The sequence below is a fragment of the Ursus americanus genome, chromosome 7 (assembly GCF_024610735.1).
Source record: "Ursus americanus isolate L20-20 chromosome 7, mUrsAme1.1.p, whole genome shotgun sequence".
Lineage (NCBI taxonomy): Eukaryota > Metazoa > Chordata > Mammalia > Carnivora > Ursidae > Ursus > Ursus americanus.
Genome location: NC_142133.1, coordinates 8790160 through 8807934, shown reverse-complemented (window position 1 = coordinate 8807934; position 17775 = coordinate 8790160). Strand labels below are relative to the sequence as shown.

The 17775-nt window shown below is 46.4% G+C and overlaps 1 protein-coding gene across 1 annotated transcript in view; it reads right to left on the bottom strand.

Moving 5' to 3' along the window:
- The window catches only part of CREG2 (cellular repressor of E1A stimulated genes 2), a 35810-nt gene that overhangs the window by 5061 nt on the left and 12974 nt on the right, over positions 1 to 17775 (bottom strand). Inside the window, exons 3-4 of the mRNA XM_045771821.2 lie at positions 2940 to 3053; positions 35 to 186 (exon numbers count right to left, since the gene is read on the bottom strand). Coding sequence (XP_045627777.1) covers positions 39 to 186; positions 2940 to 3053 — 262 coding nt within the window. The 3' untranslated portion in view covers positions 35 to 38. The remainder of the gene's footprint in view (positions 1 to 34; positions 187 to 2939; positions 3054 to 17775) is intronic.

Sequence of the window (17775 nt, the reverse complement as noted above, 5' to 3'; positions counted from 1 at the left end):
TGTTTGTTTCCCGCAAACCCCGAGGACTTCTTACTGCATCAGGCCTTTCTCGGGACTGCTTTGAAGTAGTCCTCCTTTGAAACGTCGGCGACTCCTCCATACCATTTCTGAAGCCAGATGTGCTCTACCCTCATCTTCATGAAGAACCATTCATACTGGCGAGGCCACTTCCTCATCACGGGGTGTCTGCAGAAATAAAGGACAGGACAGGGAGAGCTGCTGCCATCGGCAGGTGGGCCCTCTGGGGCCCCCGGTCCAGACTCCATGGCATCGGCCAGGTCATACAGGCCTCCAGCCCCCAGGTCTCATGTGGGCTGAGACCCGAGGCAGAAGCCAGGGAGCCAGGGATGGGGTCTGGGACGGCCTCGGGAGGGCAGGGAACTGCCACCTCCACGGAGGGGCAAAGCAGCCTTGTCCCGGGCTCCTGGGTTCGAATCCCAGGTCGGCAGCGGATGAGCTCTGAGGCTTCGGGGGCCGTTTGCCCTCTCAAACCCTGGTCTCCTTACCCGTCCTGGGGCATGCCAGTGGTGCTGCTCGAACCATGGGGCTGCGTGGGGGAGCGAACCACTCCGCATACATGAGGCGCCCGCACAGAGCAAGTGCTCAGTGAACGTGGTTGCTGATACCCGGAAACATCAAGAAAGGCTTTCTGCAGCTCCGTATGAAACGTCACAAGAATCGTGAGCCCATGAAACAAATCTGGGGGTGGGAAGATTCCCATTCCTGCCGCAGGATTAGAACTGCTGAACCAAGGGGAGACTCAGGCAGAATGGACAGGGCACGTCACACTCCACCTTCTACTTACTGACTTGCTCTCTCCCTCACGGGCAACCCTAAACACGGGCCTTATTCTCAAGGGCAGGCGCTTGGCTCAAGCTTCCTTTAAACTTCATAAAAATACAAAAATTAGATTCCTATGTAAACATGTCAAAAATGACACTCAAAGGCCCAGTGCGGACGGGGAAGGCTATCTGCAACACTGTAGAGGCAATAATAGGCCGGTGACCCTTTATAAGAGACCATCTGTTTTGAAATAACTGTAAATGCCCAAAGAAGTTGAAAGTATAGTACAACAAACTATTTTTTCCCCAAACCATTTGAAATGAAGTTGCTGATCTGATGCCCCAACACTCCAAATACTTGTGCAGCCAAGATAATAAAAGGATTGTTGTTATTTTTTTCTAATGTTTTTTTATTATGTTATGTTAGTCACCATACAGCACATCCCTGGTTTTTGATGTAAAGTTTGATGATTCATTAGTTGCGTATAACACCCAGTGCACCATGCAATACGTGCCCTCCTTACTACCCATCACCAGTCTATCCCAGTCCCCCACCCCCCTCCCCTCTGAAGCCCTCAGTTTGTTTCTCAGAGTCCATAGTCTCTCATGCTTCATTCCCCCTTCTGATTATAAGAACTAGGAAGATTGGTAGGGGAAGAAAGGGATAAAGAAAGGGGGGTAATCAGAAGGATTGTTGTTATTTTAAGCAAACATGTTTTGTACTTGGGATGGGAATGCATTTTGGCACCTGCAGGGGCGGCGGCAGGTGAAAAATCCTAATGGGGGGGCGACGGCTTTGCATTTCGGCAGTGAGTGGCCCGTGGAGGGAACCCCAGGAGACTCACAGTGGGGGGCTTAGAAGAAGGGAAAGATGAGCTCAGTGGACGCGGGAGGTAAAGGGGCACATGTCACGTAGTGGTAAAAAGTTTGTCAACACAGCGCCTGCTGTGATGCAGAAAGCAGGAAATGAACTCAATGAACCCAGTGGTCTAGCTGAGGTTTTGGCCTCTTCTCACTGCTTATCGAAACACAGAAAAGGAGTGTTTAGAAATAAAGAGGACAGCGGAGTCCAAAAACATATCGTGCGGGCACACACACAAGGAATGTTCTTTTCTCAACCTATGTTCTGAAAACCCTGCCTTCAGGGGGCCGTATCCAGTTGCCATCCAATTCCAGAGCTCATTCCCATGTTCTCTGTTGGTGCGTGTGAAACCCTTTTCCATGGCAGTGGGAAACCAGGCTTCCCCTTTCCTTACCACGTTTACTGATTTGACGGCTCCCTGCAGGTAAAATCTTCCCTTCTCTGTGGGGGTGTGGGTGGCGCTCCCAACTTACCACCTGCTGTCGTGTTCCTCTTCCACGAACTTAGACAAAGTGTTAACCTGCTTGTGTTCATCACCTGCACCCCGGGGAGGATACCTTGGCCCAGCTCTGACCACTCCAGGTGGCCCTCTGCCTGGACACCCCCCCTCCCGCCACCCGCCCTGGGAGACCACCCCTCCCTGCGCACGCCCTCCACTCTTCCACAAGCTCTTGACCTCCTGCCGCCTCACAGGGCTGCCCTCTTGCTCACTTTGACCCCTGCAGCCGTGGTTGTTAAACTTCAGCACGCACGCTCATTTCCTGGGCCATGCTTGCAAAACGTAGAGTGAGTCTTCTCTCCTGAGAATCGGATTCAGTAGCAGGCCGGGCGGGAGGGTGGGGGCACAAGCTGTGGCCACCAGCACCCTCAGTGGGTCAGACGTCGGCGGCAGGGGACCACCCCGAGCAAGGCGCTCTCTCTCTGCTGCACTGCGCTTTGCTCAGAGAGGGCGTTTGAAATGGTTGTTGTGTTGCCTTCTCTGTAAAGCCCAGTTGTTTCCATTTCAAGGCAGGGCATTGTGGAAGGTCGCCAGTGCGCAGAAGAGTGCCTGCGATCCCTCAATGCGGGAGCCCCTCCAAAGGCAGCAGTGGGGCCACCGCAAGACCCCCTGCTGCCCCCTCCCCAGCCGCCACACAGCCAGCGTGAGGTTGGCAGCGCTGCCCTCCCCCCCCCCCCCCAGGGCAGCTCAGACCATTCCTGTCACTGCTTTCAGGGGCATCCAAGGGCACGGTCCTCCCCTCTGCTTTTTATTACGGTGTATTTCTGGGCAAACCGACTTTAAAGCAAATACACACCTTGAAAACATGGCTTGCTTGGCAAATTCTACTTCTTCTGGAGACACCGCGACCATCTGGCCAGTGAGGGTCAGGCGGGCGCATCGGGGGTCTTCCGGGTCGACGATATTTTTTCTGCATTCAAAGAACATTTTCCCCATGTTAAAAGGATGATAGGAGGATTTTATTAAAAATTAAAACTAGCAGTCGCGTGGCTGGCTGTACCATTCAGGTTTTTACACTGCGTGCCATTCCTTTACCCTACTCTGGCAGGAGCCGTGTGGGGGGTGTGTGTGGGTGGCTGCCCTGCACACCCCCAGGGGGCGCCCCTCGCTTAAAGACACTCTGCGTGGTACTCCTACTGGTAATGCAGTGCGTCTGCCTGGACCCCGCGGTGAGAGAGGTGAAGGCTTGCAGGCATCACTCTCAGAAGGCGGACGTTCCTCGCTCAGCACAAGGGACGTTGGAAATAACGAGAACGTTAGTGTGACTGCATGTGCGACTACTTGCTCGAAGTGTTTCCATGGTGGCAGAATTCTTCTAGGACTTGCTTTCATTGAAAGAGTCACCTGGCAGTGAGGGTGTGTTTTGTATTCTGGATATCACTCTTTCTCTGGATAAAGAGAATTCTAGTAGAATATAATAGGATATGGTATGATATGATCTAACGTAATTCTCCTAATTAAAAATTCTCCTCATTAGGGTTGCCAGATACAATATTGCATGACACATAGTTATGTGAGAAAAAATATTTGTTGTTTATCTGAAATTTAATTTTTTACAGCTTTACTGATAAAAATAAATTTATATATATTTACATAAACTTCACTCTTTTAAAGTGCACCGTTGAGGGTTGTTAGGCTATTCACAATTGTGCAACCATCCCCATAATCTAATTTTAGAATATTTTCATCACCCCCTGAAAAACCTGAGTGTCCGTTAGCAGTTCGCAGCTATTCCTCCTTCCTGACCCTGCACCCCACCCCGAGCAACCGCTGATCTTCTCTCTGCCTCTACAGACGAGCCCGTTTCGCCGAGACAGATGGAATCGGGCCGAATGTGACTATCTCCTCTCACTTAGCATAGTGACTTTGAGGTTCATCCACGGTGTAGCCTGATCAGTACTTCGTTTTTTTTATTGCCGCATATGATTGCATTGTACGGATAGACCATTCACCAGTTGTGTTTATTCATTCATCAGTTGATGGACATCTGGGTTGTTCCCACTTCAGGGCCATTACAAATCATGGTGCCAGGCACATGTGTGTACGTGTTTTTGTGTTGACATGTTTTTCAGCGGTGGAACTGTGAGAAAGGGAATCGCCAGCTCCCACGGCAACTTCACGTTTAAGTTTTTGAGGAACAGCCAAACTGCCTTCCAAAGCAACTGCACTATTTTACCTTCCCTCCAGCCGTGTGGGAGGCCGGGTGGTCCCCGTCTTTGCCAACACTTGTTTTAGTCTGTCTTTTGCATTCTAGCCAGCTGAGGGGGTATGAAGTGGTACCTCACGGTGGTTTTTACTTGTATTTCCCTGATGGCTAATGATATTGACCATCTTTTCATGTGCTTATTGGCCATGTGTATATCTTTGGAGGAATATCTGTTCAAATCCTACGCCCGTTTTAATTTGGACTTGATGCAAAAAAATTTTTTTAAATTTGCATCAAGTCCGAATTACCTATTTTGCATGTTTCCATTTATGATTTTTTTTAAAGCTCCCAGCAACCTAGGGCAAAGGATATTTATCAAAATCCTATATATGTGTTATAGCTCACGGAACAAGACAAGCATGTCCATATTACCAGATATTATAGTTTTTGTAGTAAGACAAGAAATAGAAATATGTATAAGGATTGGGAAATAATAAACAAAGTTGTAGTTATTTGCAAATGATATGACTGTATACAAGGGAATCTACACTCGGAACATTAGTATGAGGATAAAACTCAGCAAGATTGTAGGATTCAAGAATAATGATTATAAAACAACTGCCTTGCTACTTATAAGCAAAAAACTATTTTTAAATATTAAAAAGTATATAAGATGGTAACAAAACCTATAAAATACCCAGAGATAAATTTAACAACAGTTGTGTGATACCGTGGGGGAAAAAATTATGACGTTATTGAAATACATAAATGGCCTACATAAAGGGCAAGTTATCCCATATACATGAATGAGAAAACCCAATTTAATGGAGATGTCAATTCTCCCAGAATTAATCTTTATAGATGATGTAATTTCAACTCAAATTCTGATATTTTTAAAAGATTTTATTTATAAGTAATCTCTATACCCAACGTGGAGCTCGAACTTACAACCCTGAGATCAAGAGTCACATGCCCCAGTGACTGAGCCAGTCAGGCGCCCCCAATTCTACTATTTTTTAAATAGAACTAAACAAGCTGAATCTAAACTTCACATGGAATAACAGAAGTCTGAGAATAGTCAAAACCATAATAAAGAAGAGCAATATGGTGGGAGGGTTTCCTCTACCAGATAGCAAGGCCCAGTGTAGAGCCATATTAATTAAGGCAGTGGTATTGGTGCAAGGATGGACCCAGGAACAGACTGGAAGACCCAGAAACAGATCCATGCTTATATGGTACTTGACATACAACAAAGACTGAATTAGAAATCAGCAGGTAAGATTCTAATTATTCAATAAATGGTGCTGAAAAAAAAATGATTATCTGTATGAAAAAGAGTTTAAAAATAGACCCCTATATCACACCCCACACAAGTAAATTCTACATTGAGTTAATGATTTAAACGTATAAAGCAAAGCCCTAATACTTTTAGGACAAAATCCTTATGACTTCAGGGTTGGAAAGAATTTCTTAAGCAAGACACAAAATGCACAAACCACAAAGGGAGATGAATGTGACTTATTAAAATGTAAATTCTTCTTTAATCAAAGACTTCATAAGTCAGCGATGGGTGAATCTGTTCATTCCCATCAGGACTTTTTATTCTGTCGGTGAGTGTGGTAGGCGGAATTCTGGGACGGCCTCTGTCATCTCCACCCCGTAGTGTTCCACCCTGTATAACACCTTCTAGAGTGTGGGTGGGAGCCGGCCTTCGCTTCTAGCCGAGAATACGGCAAAGGTGATGGGATGGTAATCCCATGCTTAGAAGATGTCACGGCCAGTGAGAGAGACTTAGAGACCGTGGCAGAGACAGAGAGACTGTCTTACCCGTGGGAAAGACTCTCCTGCGGCCCTTGAAGAGGTCAGCTGCTGTGAGGTGACCTTCCCTGGCTGTGCAGGGGACCGTGGTGGCTTCTGGGAGCTGTGGCCCCAGTCCTACAACCGCAAGGAATTGAACTGTTCCATAAGAAGCAGCACTCACGGGAGCTAGAAAGAGGACCAGAGCTCCAGAAAGGGATGCAGCCCCACTGACATCTTGCTCGCAGCCTCGGGAGACCCTGAGCAGAGGACCCAGGTAAGCCACGTCCAGAGCCGTGACCCACAGAAACTGCGAGAAAACACATGTGCGCTCCTCCGAGTCTCTATGCTTGTGTTGAGTTGTTACTAGCACGGAGAATGAACACAAGGGTCTGAAAACTGGAAGTTTTAGCTGACATTTTTTTTTACCGGTTACATTGTTTGTTACTGATTTCCAACCTAACTACGTTTTGGTCAGAAAGTTATCCATATGGTATCCGTTGCTTGATATTTGTTAAAATCAGCCTTAAAGCCTCCTGGTCAATTGCTGTGTGCCTGAATAGGATGGACATTTCTCTAATTGTTCGGTGCGAGGCTCTACAGACTACCATTACAGCAAGCCCCTTAGGTGTCTTCAAATCTCTTGTATCTTTGCAATTTTTGTTGTTTGCTTGCCCTATCGATTTACTAAAAGATGTGCTGAAAATTTTAGGGGCCTACTTTCTGGATTTCTGTCCTACACATACACACACACACACACACACACACACACACACACACACACACATTTCTCTTCCTCCCAAAGTAGTTATATCATAATTTTTATTGTTATTCATATAAATATTGTGTTTACAGTGAACACAGTATTTACATAAGCCGTTATGAATAAGCTTTTTATACAACCTTTTGTTTTCTTTTGGAATTAGTAATACCTTCCCCTTTTTCTTTCTTTCCTTTTTCTTTTTTGCTTAGTTTTCTACAAACCTACCATTTATTCATTCCCAAACTTTTCCGTTTAGCACAATTAAATATCAGACATATTTTACTGTATTCGAAAGAACTGAAAACATAAGTTCGTACAAAAACTGAAACATTGATGTTGACAGCCGCATTATTTATAATAGCCCCAAAGTAGAAATAAACCGAACGGCATCAAACCACACAGAATGTGGGACAGCCATTCAATGGGGTATTATTCAGCGGTGACAAGGAACGAAGCACTAGGCTGCCAGATGGCTCAGTCCGTAGAGCACGCAACTCTTGACCTACACCCATCTTGGGTGTAGACATGACTTTAAAAACATTCTCTATAAAATCTGTGCCCTCTCTCACTTCTAAAAAAAAAATATAAAGTACTGATAGCATGGATAAGCTCTAAAGCTACTTCAAGGTGTGTGTGTGTGTGTATGCATATATACAATGTTTATGTATATATACAGAATATGCAAATTTATAGAGACAGAAAGAAGATTAGTGGTTGGAAGGGCTGGAAGAGGAGGAAATGGGGAGAGAAAGCTCATGTGCCTGGGGTTTATTCTGGGGGAAATAAAAATGTTCTAAAATTAGGGGGCGCCTGGGTGGCACAGCGGTTAAGCGTCTGCCTTCGGCTCAGGGCGTGATCCCAGCGTTATGGGATCGAGCCCCACATCAGGCTCCTCCACTATGAGCCTGCTTCTTCCTCTCCCACTCCCCCTGCTTGTGTTCCCTCTCTCGCTGGCTGTCTCTATCTCTGTTGAATAAATAAATAAAAAAAATCTTTAAAAAAAAAATGTTCTAAAATTAGTGGTGATAGATGCACAACCTTGTGAATATTCTAAAAGTCAGCGAACTTCACACTTTAAAAAGGTGAATTTTATGGTATGTGAACTCCAGGTCAATTAAGAAAAAGGCAGTATTCCACTGAGTTCATTTTTTTCCTCTTTGGGAGCCGTCTCTGCCCCACGCGCACCGTTCGCTTTCATGCTCGCTGCAGGACCACCATGTGGAGAACCCCTTTTATCAAGGAGGAATTTGCCCGGTCCTGTGTTGTATCACTTCCTTCCTTTTTCTTCTTATTTTGCTATAACGATTCTACTAAAAATGTGTGAGTGTTCTGAGAAGTACATTGGAAGTAAAATCATTTGAGGTTTTGTATGTCTGAGACAGTGATTTGTTAACTCTCGTTCTTTTATTTTTTTTTAAGATTTTATTTTTTTTGAGTAATCTCTACACCCAACGTGGGGCTCGAACCCACAACTCCAAGACCAAGCATCGCATGCTCCACTGACTGAGCCAGCCGGGTGCCCCTAGTTTACTCTCATTCTTGACTGATAGTTTGGCCTGATAGTAAACGTTATGTTTACAATAATTTCCCCAAATACTGGTGAAGGCATTGCTCCATTCCAGTGCTGCTCCCGAACAGCCCAATGTGATCCTCTTCCTTGCTCTTTTGTACGTGGCTTCCCTTGCCCCTGTGAAAGCTTTCATGAACCAACCTTTACCCATGAGTTCCTGAAATTTCATGATGATGTACCTTGATACAGGCTTAAAAAAAAATCCATTGTTCTGGGCGCTTGGTGGATAGTTTTAAGCCTGGAGATGCATGTCTTTTGGTTCTGGGGAATTTTTCTCCAATTATGTCTGATAACTTTTTTCTTTTATTTTCTCAATTCACCTTTTCTGGAGTTCTTTTACTTTGACCGTTGGCCCTTTTGGGTTAGTCCTTTAATTTTCTTATTGTTCATCTCATATGTTTCATTTATTTCTTTTTATTCTACTTTTTGGGAGATTACCTCAAATCCACCTTCTAATGCTTCAGTTGAGTTTTTTATTTCTGTTATCATATTTTTAGTCCTTAAGAGCTCTTTTTTATTTGCCCTGAAGTGTTTTTATTTTAAAGCCCATATTTCTGCAATATATTGTCTTCTGCCCTGAATTGCTTCCTTCTCTTTGTATTGTTTTAATTTTCCCTAGTTCTTTTTATCTGGTCATTTTGCGTGGTAGAGATTTTCCTCAAATGCTTTCCATGGCTGTTTATTCATATTTAAAAGGTGGCATCCCAGAGCCACTTGGAAATTCTGACTGCATAGGAATGGCTTTCCGACTAGTGCACTTCACTCTAAGGTGAGCAGCTTTGATGATTTTATTGAGCAAACCATAACTATTCAGTATCAGTGTTTTGCTTCGTTTTGCTTGCATCTTGGGCTGTTCCCTCGGGGAATCCTCAAAGGATTCTCAAAGTCTTGTTAAAGATGAGCTCAGTCCATAATTCACAGGAAGAAGCAAGAGCCAATAGAAACAGAAATACTAGAAATAGATACCCAAGATACACTTCACTGATGATAAGACCAGGATATCTAAAATGAGTAAGATCTCCCAACTTTAATTGAAAGGTTAGAGTGTAGCTCTTTGGAGGTCTGATTTTATATAGGGACTTTATTTCTAACTCTTCATCTGCCCCAGCCCAAGCTATTGTTTCTTTTTTCTAGTTGTATTAAAACCTAAGCCTCCAGGCGCCTGGGTGGCTCAGTTGGTTAAGCGTCTGCCTTTGGCTCAGGCCCTGATCCCAGGGTCCTGGGATGGAGTCCTGCATCGGGCTCCCTGCTCAATGGGGAGTCTGCTTCTCTCTCTCTCTTTCTCTCACTCACTCTCTCTCTCTCAAATAAATAAATAAATAAATCTTAAAAAAAAAAAAAAAAAACCAACACCACCAAAAAAACCACATAAGCCTCTATTGTTCCCAGACTGATAAACCCCACTAGAGAAGTTCTGGTTCTGGTTTTTTGTTTCATCTTCATTTTTGACCCCTAGGGATTTCTTTTTGTTTCTTATGAGTATGCATTTAAAAGGAGGTTTTTCTCCCTACTGTTTTTTAGATTGATGAAGTCTGTAGTTTAAGATTTTAAACAAAAATTTTTCTTCTTTTAAGATAATAACATAATCAATTTTCATGTGGAAGATTTGGAGACTATAAAAACACATGTTAGAAAATAAAAATAAATGTGTTTTTAAATAAACTTGGAATTATATCATACATAGAGCTTTTATCTTGTTTTTTCCACCTGAAAATTAAATTGTGAACATTTTATTTTGAGAAGTACATGCTGTGAGGTCTATTTACTCACAGAATTCTCAAACATTTTTCTGCCATTCCTGTCCACTGGGCATACAGAAGGGGCTCTGATGCTGAACGATGTCACTCTGTAGTCACAGGAAGTGCACGGTGTCCGCTCTCAGTGCCACCACTGACCCTTGTGAGCTGAAGCCCCATGGATGGAGCCTCAGTTTCCCCTTCTGTAAAATGAGGACATTATCTTCTTGCCTGCCTTCTTCACAGAGTTCAAAGGTATGTAAAAGCACCAAGGGCATCATAAAGAAGTAATGAATGGTGTTCTCATATAAACGTCAAACTACAGTGAGGTAATGGGAGCAGGCTAAAGATGGAGAAGCTTGTCTTTGACGTGGACTGAATTATTTCCCTTTTCCATTAGTCTATAGCCTTGAAAGATTTTTCTGGCATTGCATTTCATTATCGAAGGCTAAATGAGAAAACTTTATGATGGATTATTCTCCAACACAACAAAGGAGAGAAGGAAGCAAACAAGACAGCTTGCATTTCCCTTTTGCTTGAGGCCGGGTACAGCCAGGAAAAAGGGAGATAAAGTACTCTCTCCTTGTCTGTCTTGTACAGTCTGTACGGCTGAGTATTTGATAGACGGTGAGTGTAGAAGGACGTGAAAGGCATATAGGAGGTGGTTAAGAGTGTGAGCTCCTGGGGCGCCCAGCTGGCTCAGTCAGTGGAGCACACGACTCTCCGTGTCAGGGTTGTGGGTTCGAGCCTCACATTGGATATAGAGATTACTTTAAATGAAATCTTTAAAAAAAAAATGAGCATGGGCTCCAGTCAGCCTCCTCGACTTGAATCCTGTCTGCAGACTCAACCTCTTTATGCCTCAGTTTCCTCACTTGTAAAAAACAGACACAAAGAATTCCTGCCTCATAGCAGTGTTGTGAGGTGTCAGTGTGGGGAGACAGGGAGACTTCTTGGTCCTGTGATGAGGGGGGTTCCCCAGGATAACACTCTCAACTCTCTCCGCTACTCAGACTTCAATTAACTGGCGAATCTGAAAGAAGATACTGGACATCTCCCTGCAGGAAGTACCCATTCTATTCTACTGGTCTCTGCCGTAAACTGGAAAGACCTGCCACAGCTCAGGGAGGTCGAGGGTGAAGCGTGGCAGGCTGCGCAAATCTGTCAAATTCGGGAGTTTCCTCGTCCACGTTCTCCATGTTGGCTTGATCAATGTTAAAGGTGAGACTTGGCGATTCCCCTCTGCTTTGCTCTTTTATTTCTCAATTGGTTTAGACCAGGCAAATGATGCCCTGTCACCTGTTTCTGTTTGGCGTGACAGAGAAGAATGGATTTTACATTGTTAGAGGATGGAGAAAAATCAAAAGAATAATATTTTATGACACGTGCAATCTATATGAAATTTGGACTTCGGTCTACTTGAAAGACGCCATCTTGGACTTCAGTCACGTCCACTTGCCTGTGGCTGTGTTCACGCTACCACGGCAGTGTGGAGTCGTTGTGACAGAAACGGTAAGGCTCACCACACCTACAGAAGCTGCTCTCCTCCCCCTACAGAAAACATTTTCCGAGCCCTGGTTTAGATGGTGGGACTGTTCATCGGGTCCCCTGGAACTGCCCATGAGGATGAAACGCACGAACTCACACAACATAATGAGAAGAGTGCCTGGTGTGCAGTAAGCGCTCAGAGAATGATGCTGTTGCTGCTCAGCTATCTGGGGGCCGAAAGGGTGGAGTGGCTGGAAAGTTCCGGAATTGTACAGCCTCGATTGGGGGTGGTATCGATCATGAAATCGCAAGAAGATTGCTATGGACTGAACTGTGTGCCTCTCAAATTCCAATGGGGAAGCACAAACTCCCAGTGGGTCTGTATTTGAAAATAGGGTCTTAAGAGAAGCAATTAAAGTTCATTAATTACTTAAGGTTAATGAGGTCATAAGGGTGGTGTCCCCATCCGATGGGACTGCTGATCTTATAAGAAGAGACCAGGGAGGGGCATTCAGAGGGAAGCCCGTGTGAGGACCAAGCAAGATGGGGGCCACCTTCAAACCCAGGAGAGAGGCCTCAAGAGAAACCAGCCCTGCTGACACCTCAGTCTTGGACTTCCAGCCTCCCAACCTGTGAAAAAATACATTTCTGTTGTTTCGGCCTCCCAGTCTGTGGCTTCTCGCGATGGCAGCCTGAACTACAACAAAGATGGCAGGGACTGAATGGTGACTCTGAGGTGGTGAGCACCAAAAGCCTGCCCCTCTGCCCCTCTGGCCACGGAGGTTGCAGAGGGAGGGTATTAGAGGATGGAAGGGGTTAAATGAGGACAGTGGTAGATAATATATGTAGGTCGGAGTCAATTTATAAAATCCTAGAAGTGTTTTTTTTTAAGCTTAAAACGGAGACCTATTATATGTTGGCAGACCCTCTCCCTCCATTGGAAGACTCGGTGTCTAAGGAGCCCAGGGAGATGTGGGAAAGACACACTCCAGCTGACTCCAGGAAGTATCTTTGCTTTGCGACAGCAAAAGGATACAGGGGGAGGAGAGCAGATTCTGTCAAAATATTTTTTAAAAAATATTTTATTTATTTATTTCAGAGGGGGGGGGGAGAGAGAGAGAGCGCAAGCATGAGTGGGTGAAGGGGAGAGGGAGAAGCAGGCTCCCCGCTGAGCAGGGAGCCTGATGTGGGGCTCGATTCTAGGACCCTGGGATCATGACCCGAGCTGAAGGCAGATGCTTAACCGATTGAGCCACCCAGGCACCCCAGTTTGTGTATTTTTACCATCCTAATACTGTGATGTCCCCCGGCATCATGGTAAAAGCTGTCCCCACTATAAGAACCTTGACAGTTTCTAGCCGGGCTGTGCATTTCATTTCAAATCTACCCACCCAGCTACCAATCCATTTGTTTCACTTTATAATTTAGTTACTGCTTGAGAAAATGACATCATTTCTTTTTTCCTCTTTGAACTCAGGTATTATTTGACATTCACGTTATCGTCTTTACACAGCATGACCTATCTTTTAAGGCATCTGACTTGTTTTAATCCTCACAATCTCCACGTGACGTAGGCCCCCTCTCACGATCGCCTGGTACGTGGTAAAGAGCTAACTCAGTCGGCCGCAGCTGCTTAAACCCTGCGCATTCCAAACAGAGGCCTGTTTCAGGACTGGCCCTCGACTGGCTCCTGGGACATACCTTCTGAGTCCCTGACACATCCTCCTTTGTGAGAGTGTTTTTGTATGCCTGAGGCCCTGGGCCATGCAGGATCAACGTGACCTCATGGGGTCCAGAGACGGAGTAGCTAAAATCACTCCTGCAGACACTGCAGCGCCATGTGACCAAGTTACAGCAAAAACCCTGGGTATCGAGACTCAGGTGAGCTTCTCTGGTGGGCAATACTTTGCATGTGTTGTCATGCTTCATTGCTGGGAGAATTAAGTGTGTCTCTGTGTAATCCCACTGGGAGGGACTCCTGGAAGCTTGGGCCTGCTTTCTCTTGGACTCTGCCTTTGATGACCATGACCTGTATCCTTTTGCTGTCGCAAAGCAAGAGCTCCTGCATCCCATGAGTCGTTTTAACGAATCACAGTGCCCCGGGGTGGTTTGGGGGCTCCTGACACAGCTGGCCAAGCAGATTCTCCTAGATCTTCTTCTCCCAGATGGCTTGTGTCATAAAATGGAAGCCTTGAGGCACGATTCATTAACACTCATTCTCACCCACTCAACTGCATTAAAATCTTGAGAAAGGTACATTTGTTAAGCAAAGCATATGTTTTGCTTATATATTAAGGAACTTATTTTCGCCTGCCTGGAAGCTTTTCTGTATTACACAGCCTACTGAGTTATAACGAGAGAAAGAGTGGACATGCCCACATTCTCAGGGCACTTGCTTCACGTGAGAACACTGTGCACCATTTGAAAGTGTTATGGTCTGCTGTGTTTAGGACACTGCAAAACTGTAGTTGCTGAATTGTGAATTTTTCTTGTGGGTTAAGATGAAAGAACGCTGGGAAGCAATCCACATAATAACTACAAAAACCGAATCTACATGGAACTTTGTAAAAAAAACGCGAGACAGGAGAAAATAAGCAAGAACGGTGAACGGGAATTAATTTACATATACTGGACCAGACTGTCATCAGTTGTACCGAATTCTTTGTTCGCTATTAAAGCTAAGTTCTTCACAAAATTGCTCTTTGATGAAAGCAACGAATTAGTATTCATAAGTAAGTCATTACCGAATTTAAATAGGGGCCATCAGATTTAAATAGGAAGCGTTTTGCTTCCCCACTGGTGGTGATTACACAGAACAGAAAGAAGATTATGTAACGATGTACTATATGTTGGCTAACTGAACATAATTTTTAAAAAGGAGATTATGTATATAAATAGGTAAACAAAACTTTCCCTTTACACGGTGGGCAACCCGGCTAGACTCAGTGTAAGTTCCCTCCCACCTGTGGTAGGCAGGACAATGCCCCCTCCCCCCAAAGACGTTTGCAGCCTAACATGTGCCTGTGTCACCTTACATGGCACAGGGAAATTAAGGCGGCTAACCAGCTGGCACTGGATAGGGAGATTATGCCAGATTATGCGGCTGGGCCCAATGCAGTCACAGGGGTCCTTAAAGGTCACAGGGGAGACAAAACAGAGCGTCAGAGAGATGCGGCTGTGAGAAAGACAACTGGCCATCGCTGGCCTTGAAGGTGGAAGGGGCCACAAGCCAAGGAAGGCAGGCAGTTTCCAGAAGCTGGAGAAGGCAAGAAGATGGTTTTCCCCCTAGAGCCTGCGGGAAGGCACCCAGTCCTGCCTACACCCTGATTTTAGCCTACTAAGAGCGGTTTGGGACTTCTGACCTCCACAGCTGTAACAGAATCGATCTGTGGTGCTTGACGTGCCTAGGCTGTGGTGCTTTGTTGCCACAGCAAGCGGAGACTAATACAGCATCTGAAGGAGGTGGGACGGCAGCCCCAGCCTTAGTCCTGGGAGCACGACACACCGGGGTTACTGGCAGCGGCTGCTCCTGAGCTGATCAGTAAAGGCGCCAGCGACCAGCAAGGAGGGTGCCGTGTACCCTGGGGACCCTTTCAGTTTCTGAGAGCCTCCTTTGGTGAGCAGGTGCCAGAGACCACACCCTCTCTCCTCTTGACACTGTACTTTGTATACTGTTTGGGCATTCACTTCTCCCCGACACAGCATCAGGGAACCCTATTCCCCCCCAGATCCTGAGAGCTGGGATCGCCTACACCAGCCAGCACACTGTATCCCCCAGGCCAGAGCGATGGCCTCAGGGATTGGCACAAGAAGTCTGGTCACCAAAGCTCAAGGAGCTACTTGCTGGGGACTTCTGGAATGGCAGCCCCTGACTCTCCTTTGCAGTCTACCTGGAGAGGTGCTCACTTTCACTGGACATGAAGAGGGAGCGGCCTCGAAGCTGCTGGCACCACAACTGGATCACAAGCGGGGCCGCCCTTCACATGAAGCAGAAGAGAAGGAGAAGAGGAGAAAGGGGAAAATCCCATTTTGGCGGACACTGCAGAGCCCCTAAGAAAAGCCTACCTCTGGACTTTTCAGATAGGTCAACGAATACATTTCTTTATTTCTCTAAGTGCACCTGAGCTCATTTTTCTCTTTCTTGGCATCTGAGAGGCTCCTCACTGACAGAAGGGTTTGCCGTTTCTGGAACTCTCCCTGGCTTAGAAGGGATCCTGTGGTTGAGGCATGCCCACCTGACGCTGGGTGGTATTAAGAGTGATCTGCAAACTGTTCTCCATACAGGCAGTAAAATCTTGATGGAACTGTGTCAAGTAAGGATGGTTCCCATATGCATCCGTTTCTACTAACACAGTATCGTGCAAAGCAAAGCTGGCCCGTGTCTAAAAAACATTCACAATTTACACATTTCTTTGAGATAGGACTGTATACACCATCCGTTGGAAGCAGTTCTCCATGAGTCTCTCATGTTTCCGACCTCCTGTGAGCAGAGGACTGGCTTCCTTTGTTCAGGACCACCTTTTCCCAAAGATGTTTCTAGAGCAAATTGCTTGGAAGATACAGTGTTTTCCTCTGGGGCAAAGGGCAGGCTTATTTACCGTCCAGTAGGATGAAGACGCGGTCTTTCTCGGGGACGGTGGTGGGGCAGGCAGGCTTGATCTCTGGTACAGAGATTTTGTTTTCCTAGGCTGAGGGATCCTCTCCTGTTGCGCAACCCACTGTGCATACAGGTGCCACCTGGCCCTCGTCACCTCCCTGTGGGAACTGGGGCCCTCGGGAGCCCCTGCTGTAACACGCCACTGCTCTGGCCACCGCTCATGGCGAGGAACACAGTCCTTTGTCTCTGATCCATGAGCTTTGTGTCTTCTGCCAGCATCTGCAAACCACGGCGGGCTCACTCGTTGGTTAGAACGAACACGGCCAACTTGCTGGCAAATAGGGTCAAATCTTAAGACCTGTCTCAGTGCTTGATACCATGTAAAGCCAGTAAGTTTCTTTGCTTTTGGTCGGAATTGAATCACTTTGGAATCAGTGAGGTAAAAATAATATATCATACTGATCATAGGCTCTGATTTGCACATGCATATATATCTTTGACTAATAAAAACGGGAGAATGAGTTATTTTAAAACGCAATCTGCCCATTAGACAAAAATACTTTATTTTATATGGATTAGAGAGTGAAATAACGAAAAAGACCTTGCTGGTGTGAAATCTGGAATCCATTGGTCGTCTCGTTCTTTCTGGATTAGTCCAGGGCCTTGGTGGTCCATGCCCCGACTGGGGATGGGTGCAGCACTGGCAGGAAGGGAGCTGCCTCTTCTACTGAACCTCCCCCACATCTGGTTACTTCTTGTTCCTGGTTATCATTTTGCGCCCCAGTCTGATACCCCATCTGCTATTTCCTGACCTCCGACTCCAGCTTAACTGCATTCCTTGACTCCTGATGGAGCAAGAAAATAAAATCACTACTGAAGAAACAGTAACTAACTGCAGCTGGTCAGGAGCTCCTGCGTCTCTGTGTGACTGGGGTAGAGGACCCGGTGGGGGTGGGGGTGGGGGTGGGGGGTAGCCAGCACATCTCCGGAAGGGCTACTCTTCTGTTCAGGAAAGCACGTGAATGAGTCTCGATGATCAGGACAAGGCAAGGCCCCCTCCCCAGGGCACCCAGGAGGAAAGAGAGGTTAAGTGCGTACAGTCCTGTAAATGGCGGCCTCCCTGATGTCATTGCATTTTGGCTTCTGGTACCGGCAGGAGACACGGAAGAAGGAGTTTGGTTCTGTTTGCGTCGGTTGCTGAGACTCAGGGAAGAAAAGAAAGCACAGGCAGGAGACGTGGCGTTTGGAAGGGATGCCCAGCAGTGCGGCGGAGGCCGGAGGTAAGGAGCAGAGGCGCTCTCCATGCCCGCGGTGGGGGCCGGCCAGTGACTGGAGCGGGGACGCCATGCGACCTTCTGAGATGGCGGCTGGGCTGCCCTGGCAGCTCCTCGCCTGCGGCGCTGGCCTGAAACCACTTCCAAGATTCCACCCAGGCCCCCTCTGCCGTTCTGCCAACACCGCCAGCAGCCCATCCCGGGCAAGCGGGGCTCCGCTCTGGCCACCGGCTCTGAGATCCGCCACGGCTCCCGCCTCGG